This window comes from Pseudophryne corroboree, chromosome 2 (assembly GCF_028390025.1).
Source record: "Pseudophryne corroboree isolate aPseCor3 chromosome 2, aPseCor3.hap2, whole genome shotgun sequence".
Lineage (NCBI taxonomy): Eukaryota > Metazoa > Chordata > Amphibia > Anura > Myobatrachidae > Pseudophryne > Pseudophryne corroboree.
This window is the reverse complement of record NC_086445.1, coordinates 354,934,306-354,948,945: the sequence shown is the minus strand read 5'-3', so window position 1 is coordinate 354,948,945 and position 14,640 is coordinate 354,934,306. Positions and strand designations below refer to the sequence as shown.

The 14,640-nt window shown below is 45.5% G+C and overlaps 1 protein-coding gene across 2 annotated transcripts in view; it reads left to right on the top strand.

The window, feature by feature from the left end:
* CUL4A (cullin 4A) overlaps positions 1 to 13,930 on the top strand; it is a 242,315-nt gene extending 228,385 nt beyond the window's left edge. For both annotated transcript variants that reach the window (XM_063953120.1, XM_063953119.1), the window contains exons 19-21: positions 10,729 to 10,901; positions 11,015 to 11,167; positions 12,523 to 13,930. In XM_063953120.1, the coding sequence (XP_063809190.1) occupies positions 10,729 to 10,901; positions 11,015 to 11,167; positions 12,523 to 12,618 (422 nt within the window). In that variant the 3' untranslated portion in view covers positions 12,619 to 13,930. The remainder of the gene's footprint in view (positions 1 to 10,728; positions 10,902 to 11,014; positions 11,168 to 12,522) is intronic.
* The last annotated feature ends 710 nt before the right edge of the window (positions 13,931 to 14,640 follow it).

Here is a 14,640-nt window from a genome sequence, read left to right as displayed (position 1 = left end):
AAAATCTCAATATAGATAACAATCTTTCTTCCATTTAAATAGTTATTTCTGCAGCGGGGTACACTGTGTTCCACAGGGAATACATTGGGATGTAGAGATGGATCTTGATCCAGAGGCACCAACAGGCTAAAGCTTTAGACTGTCCCACAATGCATTGCGGGGCCTCCTCTATATAACCCCGCCTCCAGGCACTGTGAGCTCAGTTTTAGAGTTGGTGCCTGCATAAGCAGATCACTTAACAGGGGGGTTGGCTGCACCAGGCAGCCCTGAAAAAGCTATTTAGAAGACTTCAAGGGCTGCAGCACTTCATATGTCGGTGTGACTGTGCTGCGGCTCCATCACCTCCCCAGCGGCGTTGCATACTCCCACTGGCTCTGTTCCCGGGTACTTGTGGCAGAGGCGCTCCGGTTTCTAGGCACACCACTGCAGACGCTGTCCTGGATCACGTGGCTGCTTCTAACGAAGGAGGTAAGAGGGTCCCCCAGGCGGGACCCGCCGTTAAATCGCGTTCCGGTCGCGGTCTCAGGAGACTGACTGCGACGCTGGCGTGGACACTGTGGCCGAGCAGGGACCCCACTATATCCACCAGGTCAGAGGAGCACTGGTCGGATAATACATATCCAGGTTTAATAAGGCTCCATAGTACCCGGTGGTGAGGACCAGCATAGGGGATAAGGTTCTTGACCTGTAGCCTCTCCCCCAGCTCTAGGCGCCATCTACTGCTGGTGTTTACGTCCTGGAGCTGCCTCGCACTCTCCCTCACTCCCTGACTGAGATTTTGGGCACCATCTTAAACTTTTCTTCCCACTGACACACAGTGTACCGCTCTGTAGTTTGAAAGAATCATCATCCTCCTCCATGGGCTCCGGGTGACAGGATCCTGGGGCTCGGGGCCTCAGGCGTTCAGCAATGCTCTCTGTGCTTGCTGCAGGGCGTAATCCCGGGATTACAGGGTTGAATTTAAAGATGAGGACATGCTGCGCTGCAATGGACTGAGCGCTCGAGACGTTCCCGGTGGGTGCAGTCAGTGTGTGATCTGTCCTCCTACCTGTCCTCACCTGTCTGGGCGCTGCCGCGGGATCCAGTTCTGACACTGCAAGTGGCGGAGGTGAGGCGCTCACCACACAGCCTGGCAGCCGGGACTGTGAGTGGGGCAGCGGCTCCTCTGCAGCTTTGTCCGCTCCTTGTCGCCTAGCTCATTACATAGGGAGGGAGTGTGATGCGGTGCCGGTAACATGGGGCTGCTGGGGGCAATACTTCAGGCTGTAATAAGCTAATGTCAGATATGATGCTGTGAGAATTTGCCACAGGCAGGACCTAGGATGGCTGTGTATGTCAAGGACGTGCGGTGGTCACTGGTGTATGTAATGATATACTGATTTGTCCAGTGTGGCATAATAATGTGGCTAGGGGGGATACAAGCTGGTGTAATGATGGGTCTGGCAGGGCCACTGGCTGGCCAGAGTGGCGTAATGATGGGTTGGGAGCATTCTGCTCATGGTGGGGGAAAGGGGGAGTCTGATGTCATAGTTGGAGAAGTCTGGTGTCAATAGTGGGAGAAGGGGGCAGTTTGGTGTCAATAGTGGGGGGAAGGGGGCAGTCTGGTGTCATGATGTAGTGGGATACTTGGTGTGGAATAACAGTGTGACAGGTTGGACCAGAATACCGACGCCGGGATCCCAACCGTCAGAATGCCAGCAGGAGGTCGGCCCCCTGCCAGCATTCTGGCGTCCGGGATCCCAGCGTCGTTATGCTAACCGCTGGGATGATAACTACATCCCCTATGGCCACATGTGTTCCATAGACATCACTTGCAGTCTCCGTAATACTGTACATAATTGTATGCACCATTTCTATAATTGTATGCACTCTCTTTGGGTGCCAGACACAAGGGTGAAGGGTTGGTCCAAATTCCAAATATTTTCATATGCATAACATTTATATATACTGTTTCCAAACCTCTCACTAATCATAACCCCTAACCTAATACTCTAACCCCTTCACCCAAACTAACCCTAATACCCTACTCCAAACCGCTAAAACAACCATAATACTCTATCCCTAATATTCTAACCCAATCCAGTAAACTAATCATAACACCCTAACCTAAACTTAATACTTTATCCCCTAACCCTAAAGGGCAGACTGGATGGGCCATATGCTTTTTATCTGCTACCAGATTCTATTGGTGCAGCATTAACTCACATTTATCAGGCGGTGGCTGTGGAACTTATAAGATCCTGCCCTTGCTCATCAGTGTACTTACAATTGATTTGTTTGGGAACTTCAGCAACAGTAATACCATTGTGTGTGACAGTGTGGGTCATCTCAAACGTAGTCACATCTGCCCCACAGGGCAACGTCTGCATGATTCTCCACAGTCCTCACTCCCACATACATGAATCCACAGAATTCACAAGATTTACAAACACGTTTAAAACACCATTGGGTCAATTTACTAACAGATGGCGACAGGGCTGATTTTCTGTCGCCAGTTACTGCTAAAATAGAAAACTACCTTTCACTGTGATTCAGGGGTATATTTACCAAGCAGTGGACTTTGAAATCCCCCCAATCTTACCCACTCCCTGCCCCCAGCACTGCTCCAGTATTGTCTTTCACTAAAACACTACATGCACCTAGTAATGCCCAAGCTGCTATCTACCCCTATCCCCAATACTGCCCCAGTAGCTATCTATACATGCCACCTTCCCACCCCCATCATTGCCCTAGTACTGCCTACTCCTAACCCCCTTCTTGCTCCAGCTGCTGTCTTCCCTTATCCCCCTCTACCCCAACTGCTACCTGGTCACAGCACTTCTCAAACTGCTTCCTGCCCTTACCCCCTCCCTACCCCTAGCACTGTATGCCCTTAACCCCCTCTCTGCTCCTAACTCCCTCTACACCCTCCCTACCTCAATTGCTCCCTGCCTCAACCCCCAGCTCTACCCCAACTGCTGTCTCAATGCCCAGCTCTATCCTTACTGCTGTCTGCCCCCAGCACTGCCCATAAAACATAAGAGGTGATGTGACCCACAAACAGTGGAGTAGGACCCCAATTTTTTTAAGTGAGGGGTCCCTGGGACCCACATATTATTTTGCTCAGTATATCTCTATACTAGTCGAGTGCAGTTTTATTATCTGACTAAAATAATTATCTGCATTGTGACTGTGTGTGCCTGCATCTGCTGTGTGGTTTCACTGTCATTGTATCGCAAGCTATAGCTATCACTGTATTTGGACCCTAGGGAACTAGGTGCGTCAGGGTCTATTATATAGTGCTGCGCAGTATTTACAGTTAAGTGTATTTTACTGTGTATTTCAGTCACCTCATTTATTCTCTGCTTGTGTTTTGTATTTTCTGCCACATAAATAGGGGATTTCTTTGCAGGTATTGTTTTTGTCTGGCTATATCGTACTATTACGCTCTAAGGTTACATTCACTATAATAATGTCTACCACAATGGGCAGGAAATCCGTAGACGCTCCTGCATCATGCAGCGCATGCGCCAAGGATTTGCCTGGGGGAAGTTTTGAAGGATGGTCTGTGTAATATGTGCCATACATCTCCCAGTCAGCCCGCTACTCCTGTAGCTAATCAGGATCCACCTTGGGCGGCGATCTCAAATATGCTTAATACGCTGGTGACACACCTTACGACCCCTATGGGACTTCCTGTGCCATTGCAGCCACATATTGTCCTTATGGTGAATCCGCCCTGGGCGGATACTCTGTCTACCCAGATAAAACAATTGAATCAGTCTTTGGTTAGACAAAAACCTACTCCACGTCCCTCTGCGATCAAGGGGTCATCTAAGCGGGCACCTCCTCACAATCCACTAATATCTCAGATGCTACTTCTGATGAGGATGGGGCGTATACTGACCCGTCAGACACTGATACATTTGCTTCTGACAAGGAAACTACAACGCAAGTTAATGTCCCTGACCTAGTGGTGGCTATTAAGCTGATTATACAAATCGATGATGATGTCGATCTCACTACTGCGTCTAAGAAACCTGATAAATTTAAACGTCAGAAGGTAACTAAAGTAGTCTTACCACATTCTGACCATTTGGTATACATGCCTCAGGAACCCTGGTCTTCCCCGGGAAAGAAATTCTCCCTGTCTAAAAAGATGCTAGCTCGTTATCCTATTTCCGCTGAGTTGTGTTACAAGCGGCAAAATCCGCCGCTGGTAGATTCCCATGTTACCCGTCTTGTGGTGTCAGCTACTCTGTCTGTCACCACTTTCACCTCACTGAAGGAACCGATAGATAAGCGTGTGGAGGGATGCCTGAGGTCTATTTACTTCCTTACAGGTGCTGTACATAGACCCACTATAGCAGCCTCCTGGGCCGCAAAAGGAATTGAAGCATGGGTTCAGGCAATAGAGGATGAGCTGCCTCAGGATTTATCTGACACTGCCAGACAATATCTGTCTCATATTACCACCGCCTCCCATTATATTCAGGAGGCATCCTCTGAGGCAGGTGTAATGGCGGCCAAGGCGTCGACTACGTCCATCCTGGCTCGCCGAATTCTGTGCTTGAGGTCCTAGAAGGTGGACCTGGACTCCAAAAAGACCTTGGAGGTACTCCCTTTTAAGGGAAACATCCTATTTGGGGAGGATCTGAATAATATTGTAACTGACTTAGCGGCTGCTAAGACTGCATTTCTCCGAATACTAATCCTCTGCACAAAAGGCAAAGAATACTACTTTTCGTTCCTTTCAACCTCAAGGGAAAGCAAAGGGTCCACCAACGTGGAATCTCCCCTCCTGATAAACATTCTGGAATTGCGGGCAGTGTTCAATGCTTTGACTCTTGCTCTGCCTAGAATACAGAACAGGCCTGTTTAAGTACACTAAGACAACGCCACCACGGTGGCTTACATAAATCATCAAGGCGCCACTCGAAGCCGCATGGCAATGATGGAAGTGTCAAAAAATCTTTCATTGGGCAGAACGCCATCTGCCAGCAATATCAGCAGTGTTCATTCTGAGAGTCCTCAACTGGGAAGCAGATTTCTTCAGTCGTCAGGACGTTTTACACCGGAGAGTGGAGTCTTCATCCGGAAGTCTTTCGACTCCTAGTGGACAAGTGGGGCCTACCAGATGTAGACCAGATGGCGTCTCGACACAATCACAAGGTGGAATTTTCGGCTGCCCTACGTGTTCCCTCCGGTGTCACTCCTGCCCAGGGTACTACGGAAGTTCAAGCAAGAATGATGAATACTGCTTCTAGTCGCTAAGCGTGGCCCAGACGGCATTGGTTCTCAGACCTGCAGGGTCTATCGATAAAGCGTCCTCTTCTACTTCCTCAACGCCCAGACCACCTCGTTCAGGGACGGCATGTCTACCAGGACCTTGACAGACTGGCTTTGACGGCGTGGCTCTTGAAGCTTCATTCCTGAGGGCCAAAGGATTCTCCGAGGCGGTTATTCAAACTATGCTAAAGGCCCACAAACCGGCTTCTGCACGGATTTATTATAGGGTCTGGAATTATTACTTCACCTGGTGTGCTGCTAAGAATTATGATGCTTACAAGTTTAGTACTTCCAGACTTCTATTTTTTTTTGCAACAAGGCCTGGATTTAGGACTTCGTCTGGCCTCCCTCAAGGTTCACATTTCTGCGTTGTCGGTGTGGTTTCAGAGAAAAATTGCATCTATACCTGGCATTCATACATTCACTCAGGGCATATTGCGGATTCAGCCTCCCTATGTCCCTCCTGTGGCTCCATGGGATCTGTCTGTTGTCCTGAATGCCCTGCAAGAGTCTCCATTTGAACCTCTTGAGACCGTGGACCTTAAATGGCTCACAGCCAAGGTCTTGTTTCTACTGTCTATTGCCTCTGCTAGAAGGATGTCGGACTTAGGCACTTTGTCCTGTCGTCCACCCTTTCTAATATTCCATCGTGACCGGGCAGTTCTTAGAACTCATCCAGGTTATTTACCTAAAGTGGTGTCATCTTTTCACCTTAACCAAGATTGTGGTTCTGGCCTTTATCTCTTCTGACTTGTCCCCCAAAGACCGGTCTTTGGAAGTGGTAAGGGCTCTCCGTATATATGTGGCGAGGACTGCCTCTATTAGGAGGTCAGATGCCCTTTTTGTACTATTTGGTTTCCACAAATGTGTCTGGCCTGTGAATAAGCAAACCATGGCCAGATGGATTAGAATGGTGATTGCACAAGCTTATGCGAACCTGGGCTCCCAGCTCCTGCTGCTATTAAGGCCCATTCTTCTCTGTCTGTTGGACCTTCTTGGGCGGCCCGTCGTGGCGCGTCCGCAGATCAATTGTGCAGGGCGGCTACGTGGTCCTCCGTGAACACGTTCATTAGGTTCTATGCCTTTGATACTTCCGCCTCCCCGGATGCTTCCTTTGGATGGCGGGTTCTTATGCCCGCTAAGATGCGTCCCCTCCCTTCAGGAACTGCTTTAGGACATCCATGATGTATTCCCTGTGGAACACAGTGTACCACGCTGCAGAAAAGGAGATTTATGGTAGACTTACCATGGATAAATCTCTTTCTGCGACGCACTTAGCTTCTTTGGGTTTGTATGGCATTAGCCGCTAGTCCCTTCTCCTGTTGTGAGAACGTGGTTCTGTGTGACTAACATCTGCCTTCTCTCTTACCTGCTTCTGCGTTGGACTGGTTAACAAAACTGAGCTCACAGTGCCTGGAGGCGGGGTTATATAGAGGAGGCCCCGCAATGCATCCTGGGACAGTCTAAAGCTTTAGCTGTTGGTGCCTCTGGATTAAGATACATCTCTACATGTATTCCTTGTGGAACCCAGTGTACCTCGCAGAAAGAGATTTGACCATGGTAAGTCTACCATAAATCTCCTTTTTCTATTGTGTGGTGAAGAAAGGTTATGCATAATTTTGCTGTTAATTATAAATATATAAAAGAAACAGATATGCAGGAATGTTTAAGCTCCTTTGGGAAATGTTAGGGGCATTGACTGTTCCACAGTGTAATGGTTCAGGAGTGGTTCATTGTGAGATTGTAATTATTAGGAGAGAGTCCTGGGTAACTTTCTGTGGTCTAACCCTAGTTTGCTTCCAGTATCCTGGGTACTTTATCAGTGAGGTCTCTGTGGCCATTTGCAGATGTACGCTCCGTGCTGGGTTCTGAATGTCGGGTACCGATAGTCCGTTATCCTGCCAAACAGCTTGATTGCATGGGGACACTGGCTGTCCTACTGGTTTTTAGACCTGTCTGAAAATTATACCTGCATTTGTTTGTAGACACTTGTATTGCTCCATAATTCACATAGTGACAGAGGTCGCAGCATGGAGGCAGTCTGGTGTTCCAGAGTCTGGACCATTCCGGCTTTCACTCTTTACCCTGGAACTGGTCACTTGTGGGTGTAATTATAACTGCCACTACAATGGCATGTGCCGAGCTCCGAGGTCCTCTCGTATATTTATGCTACTGATATATACTGCTTCAAGTCAGGAGACGGACAAACACAGTATATAGGTAGTAGTAATAGGGAGCCGTTGGGGCTGCCTGGGTATCTCGCAGAGTAGTATTCCTAGAATCATGATGCTCTCTAACAACGCGGCACACTGATCTGCCCGGCTGTCAGTGAGCTGCTGACAGGTGACTGTCAAGATTCGAATGCAAGCAGCCGCAGTGTTTAAATGTATTGAGGATTCTGCCATGCATCTCCCCGTGGCCCTCCAGCCCCCAGGTAACTAGGCTATAGATTTTCCGAATGACGGGAGGGGGCAGGGGCAGCGTGATGTGAGGCAGAAGGCTGGAAGATGCCGCCAGCGCTTCTGAATGGTGCCGGAAGACAGCTCCTCCAGACTGATTTGTGCTGCCAGTGCAAGCAAAATACACACATGTACAGGGAGAAGCAATGCTAACTATGCTGGCACTGGGGTACATTTTCAGTTGGGAGGGATGGGGTGAGGACTACCATGTCCACGGCAGGTAAATCACATGTCCACACAAAGCCCAATCACTCTGACTGGAGCACCCTTTCTCACCGACGCATCTACACAGACTGAGCCTGGCACTGTCCTGAAACGGATTCCAAAACGGGACCATGCTCCGTGGGCACCTTGCACCACTGAGTGGTCTGCCGGGGATGCAGTTAAAATACCGACTATTAGGATCCCGGCGTTCAGGAGACCAATGCCGGAATCCCAATAGTCGGTGAAATACCTACAGATGTAATCCTGAACACCACCAGGTATTCTCACTCGGTGGTGGATCCACGCCAGCAAATGAATGGGAATACAACATGAGACGAGCCACCGGGCCAGAAGTGTGGTCAGCCCACGAGGGAACTTGCTGCCGGGATTTCAACAGACAGGATGCTGCTGTTAGTATACTGACAGCCGGCATTCTGTTGGCGGTAAAACATACCGATTCCGTCCACTGCTTCAGACTGTGTTGATGCATCTGGAGATTGGTCGTTTGCTCGGTCTGAGCAGCACACACACTACTGTATTGGTCAGTGGATGGCTCTCCAGGTGTTTAAGCAAGTTTGAAAACCATGAGACCCGTCAGGCGACCAGGATCTGGTAAATGGATTGATTAACTGAGAGTACACACTTGCTAATGTCAGACCAACTGGTCGGTCGGGAGGATTGGACTAGTGTGTGCCCAACTTAACACTTCACCAACTTTATACTGCCCTCAACCCTCACAACTAAGCCTCCAAGATTTTGGCCTTTTCACTTTGTAGTGCAGGTGAGAGTGTTGTGGCCCAGAGAAGGGGCCATCACCAAGGTCCAGTCATTAAACCAGGGGCAAATAGACAGGTCTTGGGCTCCATCAAGTGCAATCCACATTGGGAGCCCATCTTTGAAGAAGTGTTGCTTCAGTCTGTCAGTCAGAGGGTCTGTGGTATCCTTTTTAGAGGTTACATTTTGGAGTTGATAGGTCTCCCACCAAGACGCTTCTTTGGCTTACTTTCCTTAGAGACAGAGTCAAGAGGGTTGCGTTAAACTACGCAGTTCAGTTACTCTTGCATGCAGGTGTCATTGTTCAAGTCCTTAAAGAGCAACATAGAAAGAGGTTGTACTTCAAACTCTTTCTAGTACAGAGTCCAGATTGCTCTTTACATACAATTTTAAATTGTTAAACACACACTATAAGTTAGATAATTTCAAAATGTAGTCTATCCAGTAAGTCATAGGCAACATGGAGTGAGAAGAGTTTCTCAGCTCTATGGAGCTCAAAAACCTCTATCTGCATGTCCCCATCAGTGAGGCATATCACACGCTCCTCAGATTTGCTGTAGGCAGTTATTACTTCCAAGTTTTGGATCCTGCCATGTGGTCTTGTCACATTTCCATGGGCGTTTACGTAGATCATTACACCCGAAGGCCTTTGTTGTGAACAGGAATCATTTTGGTCATTCCATATTTGGACAATAACCTTATCAAGGCCAACTCTAAGTCACATCTCAGGCAACACCTGCATGTGTTAGTTTCTACCCTTGAAAGTCATAAATGAGTAATAATTTACCTGGAATCCATTCTAATTTTGCCCAGAGGATATTTCTTGGCCTGTTATTCGACATCGGGAGTCAGAATATGTTTCTCCTGAGTCCAAGGTTCGGCTCTACAGACTCAGATGAAGTCTCTGTTGGTTAGAAGTAGATGTCTTTACTCTACTACATGAACCAGGGATCTGATTTTTATGCTCCCACAAGTGTTGAAGAGGACAAAAAGAGAACTTGTTCTCCTCATTCTCTCCAGACTAGCCTAAAAGCAAGTGGTGTGGAAATCTTCTGACCATGATGTTAGAGTCAACCTAGCTTTTTCTTCACATGAAAGATTTCGAAGCCAAGATCATTTAATATAACAAAAAATTATTTAATATAAAATAATATAGTTAGAATCATACCAGATAACAGATCAAAGAGATGTACTCAAAAGTCCAGAGGACTCCAGATGCATCCTCTCCTTCCTGAGACGTTGGTAGTGATGTTGCAACACTGATGCCACCATCTGGCAAGCTATAAAATAGCAGATGCGTTTTCAGTCCCAATAGGACTCCCCCCCTCCCCCCAGGGCCTTGTTGTTTACTTAAAAATGTATGCACTATTACAGATATTTAAATATGATTACATGAATCCCTGTGGGATATCCATTTGGTGTACTTTGAGGAGAAACCAGGGTGTACTATGTTGACTTGCTGTCCTAGAAAGGCCTCATTTGACATGCCTGTTTGAGCATATCTAAAGTGAGCTCAATACCAAATGAACTTAACCCTCCTGTTTCCTCTGCTTAATCTGATTTGCTCACAATCTCCCTAATTAGTGATATGAGTGGCTAACGTTTTATTTTTGTGGTTAAACACTATTGTATGTTGCGCTTCCCTTTTTCATGTTTTCTGAAGTCAAAGATTTCAATCCCTGGTTTTACAGACTATGAACTTTAAGGGAAGTGTTTTTGGTTATCTTATCACTTTTGTATTGAGCTCAGTCTTTTAACCCACCATTCACCATCACTTTCATTTAGGTTCTAAGGGAAGAACCACATTTTTTTTGTAGGCTACTCCTTTAGTTGCCCCTTTAATCTACAGCGTCAGTCAGTGTCCTGGCCTTTACCTTTGTGGGGTAGTCTATAGCCTAAATGCTTTTCCACAACTCAGGCACCTGTCTATTAATAGTATGCAAGTAGTATGTAATATAAAGTCCAATATCCCATTACTGTGCTTATTGTAGTGTGAATGTCATGTATTATTCTTATTGCGCAGAGGAGAATGAGCTGAAACGGACTCTGCAGTCACTTGCGTGTGGGAAAGCCAGAGTGCTAAACAAATCACCGAAGAGTAAGGATGTGGAGGATGGCGACAAGTTCAACTTTAACGCAGATTTTAAGCACAAATTATATAGAATTAAAATCAACCAAATCCAGATGAAGGAAACGGTGAGCATTTTTCATTTCATTAATCTGAATTTTTTTTTGTATCTTTTTTTTCTTGTATTTGCCTGATTTTAGTAGACATTTTCATATTTGATGCGATAATGTCTTTTTTTCAGGTGGAAGAGCAAGTTAATACGACAGAAAGGGTTTTTCAGGACAGACAGTACCAGATTGATGCAGCAATTGTTCGCATTATGAAAATGAGGAAAACTCTTACACACAACCTCCTGGTCTCCGAGCTTTATAATCAGCTGAAGTTCCCTGTTAAGGTAAGCAGAACCCTGTGTTCTTTTTGTGCAGCTGCTTTTACCTGTGCATCTTTATGTACACTCTGGGTTTGCTGATGCTACTTTCCCTAAGAAAATGTGGAAACTAAAGTAAACTCTGCTCTGCTCTCTTTATTTCATCTGTAGACGAAATCTCCTACTACCTAAAAATGTAGGTGTTCTGCACATAGATGCTATTATAGTGTAGTTCAATTTATAGCTTGTCCTAGAAAGTGGCACCTGCTTTAATATCTCTTGCAGAAAAGTAAAACTGTGCGACTTACAAAAGGTACTCATTATCCTTGCCATAGCTTGCTCTTTTTCGCCTTTCCTACAGATCTTCCCTTGTGCTTGTTAAGCAGTCTTGATTCCATCCACTACATCTACTCCTTCCAGACTTACAACTGCCCCAAAACTATACACCTGGCATTCCTTCCCCCACTGTATCAAGGGTTGAAGCCCATGCTGTCCCCGGAGTCGCAGTCTTCACATCTGCCAAGGTCTTCCCTCCGTCTTGAAAATACCTCCCCTTCCAATGTTCCCCAATTCCACAACACTGTTCCCCAATTCCAATTCTCCAATGGAGAAAGGAAGGACTCTGTCCTTTCTTTCTCCATCCACTTATTGCCCGTATCTTCTCTCCTTGGTTACTGTAATCTGCTTTTCACTGGTGTACCCATTTCCAGTCTCACTTCTCCATAACACCACTGCCCTCCTCTCCCAATAGCTGAGGTTCACTCAGAATCAAATTTAAACTCCTCTCATTCACTTTCAAAGCCCTCAGCTATTCCTCTCCTGCCTACATCTCCTCTAGCCTCATTCCAACACACACTACATCTCGCCTGTTTTGCCATACCAATGACTGCTGTATATCATCCTCCCTGTACACCTCCAACTACTCCTAGCTCCAGAATTTCCCTCCAGTCATCTGGGATGCCCCTCCCACACCCTATACAAATCCTACTTAACTCTCCCAGCCTTCAATCCGTACCCTTAGAGCATCTCTTCACGTAAGTCTCTTCCCCTGCTCAAAATGCTTAAGCCTCTGCATTGCCCTTTCCATTAGGTGTTCACCCATAAGCTGTGTAGAATGTAAGCTCTTGCGCTCAGTGCCCCGTCTCACTTGTGTGACCTTCATGTAATTATGTAATCTGCAGATTAAAATTGTGTAAAATGTCTTTATTCTGAACTTGGCAATAAATGTCCTGTCTGATCACCCAAGCATTATGTCATTTTGCTACAGTGTATGTGCAGTGCTGTGGAACCCTTGTGGCACCTTTATAAATAAGATGATTACATGCAAATCTGAATCACTCAGTATGTTTAATATATTATTAAATTTGAATTTTACTTTCCAGCCTGGAGACCTGAAGAAAAGGATTGAATCTTTAATAGATAGAGACTACATGGAAAGGGACAAAGAAAACTCCAAACAGTACCATTATCTGGCATGAGGAGCACGCCGGGGCTGTTGTAGTGCAATGAATGATAGATAAAACATCCAGTGCTCATCTAATGTTTAATGTTACAGACCTGAGTAACAGCAGTTGTACAACATCGCATCATTGATAAACATTAGTAATATCAAAGTAGCATTTTATGTATTTTTTTTTTTTTTTTGTATGACTGTTTAAAGAATGTTTTACTAGTTCTTTTGGCATAAACATTTAAACTTCTTGTTCTCCTGTCTGCAGTGACATTTCTCCTTTTTCTTATTTCTTTTTTTTTCCGCATTCTTTTGGCTTACGTTGCACATAATCCCGCATCAACTAATAGGCCCATAATGCTGCAATATTTATTATTGGCTCAGAGAAGGATTGCAGTGCAGTAGATCCATATTATGTCCTCTCAAAAATAGAACCCAACAACTAAAACAATAGCTTCCTCTATATTATTGTATAATGTACAACAGTCTAAATTGCATCTTGTTTGGTCTTCTCCACATTAGGTTTGGAGGGTTGTCAGCATAGGTAGAAGTGTAATAAAGGGGAGTGCTGTTGGTGTTAGTTCCACATCCAAAATAGAGGGAACTATTTACTCTAACTTTTTAGGCAAATTGACATGCACCAACAATTTCTATTTGCTAATTATGAGCTACCCAATTTTAAGTTGTGTAATAATAGGCGTTATTTAAAGACGTGGGGCTGGATGTAATACCGCCCGAGTTAGCCCGACGTGTAGGTTCAAAGGGTCAGTCATATTTACAAGGCATAACCATGGCTTGTAAATGACTGCTCCTTTAAAATAACGTCGGAGTTTGCACGTCGGGCAAACCTGAACGGCATTACATCCGGCTCATGGTATCTGTTTTCTAACTGAAGCAGAACATCTATACTGGTACAGTGACTGAATTACCATTGTTTGTTTCATACTGATGTCAAAACACTGCAAAAAGAATCATTGTTGACTTATTACGATGATACAGCTCTGCAGATACACATGATTAATCAGGGTCACTTAAATTCCGCTTGAGCATTCCGGCCGCTCAATAAACAGGTCTCCTAACATTGCACATAGTATGTAGTAAGCGTTGTTGCTGCCTTGAGGTGGTGTTGACTTTAATTAATCATTCTTGTTGGAGCACTTTGTAGGGCTGTGGAAAGGAAAGCTTCATAACTAATTAAGTTATTGCTGCCACTTTCAGAAAAGCTTTCAATATGCAATTTCTAACCGTAAATGACATTTGAATGAGGACATTTGTACACTGTAAACAATGTAAAAACGTATGGGTATTTGCATTTGCTAGTAAAACAATTTAAAGCACAAGTGACCATTTGTGTTTTTTTTGTTAGGGTTTTTCTTTTGTTTAGTAGTAACTTACTGTAGGTTGGGTATGTACATATCCGACCTGTCTACAGACCGCGCTATTCCTGGTCTGAGCAACTGATTCTGGTAAGCATACACACTTACCGATCGGCCGCTCAATGTGTCTGTGCTGACATCACAACTGGGTGGGAATGAAAATTTGCCCACCCAGTTGATGTGTCAGTCACCAGCGATCCCTGCAACAAGTGTACGGGTGGTCGGCGGGTCACCCATACCCACAGCCAGACGCAGTAATTATTATCTGCAGATATATTGGGCATGGGCTTTGACGCTGGCCTGACGTTGTATTTCTGTAAACGATAGAACTGTTGATTTATCTTCCAGTGTGTATCCAGCATCAGACAGATAGATTAAATGTCCTGTTTAAGATATTAAATATCACAGTAGTGTAATAATTATGCTAAAAAAAATTTTGCTTTGATATGTCACAATAATCTAGGCAAGAAACATTTCTTAGTTTAGGCAATAATTATGCTACAATTTGTTTTCTGCAGCGGGGTACACTAGGATTCCACAGGGAATAACATTGGTGTGTAGAGTTGGATCTTGATCCGAGGCACCAACAGGCTAAAAGCTTTGACTGTTCCTGCAGTGCAGGTCACTAACAGGGGGAGCTGCACTAGGCAGCCCTGAGAAGAGCTTTTATGAAG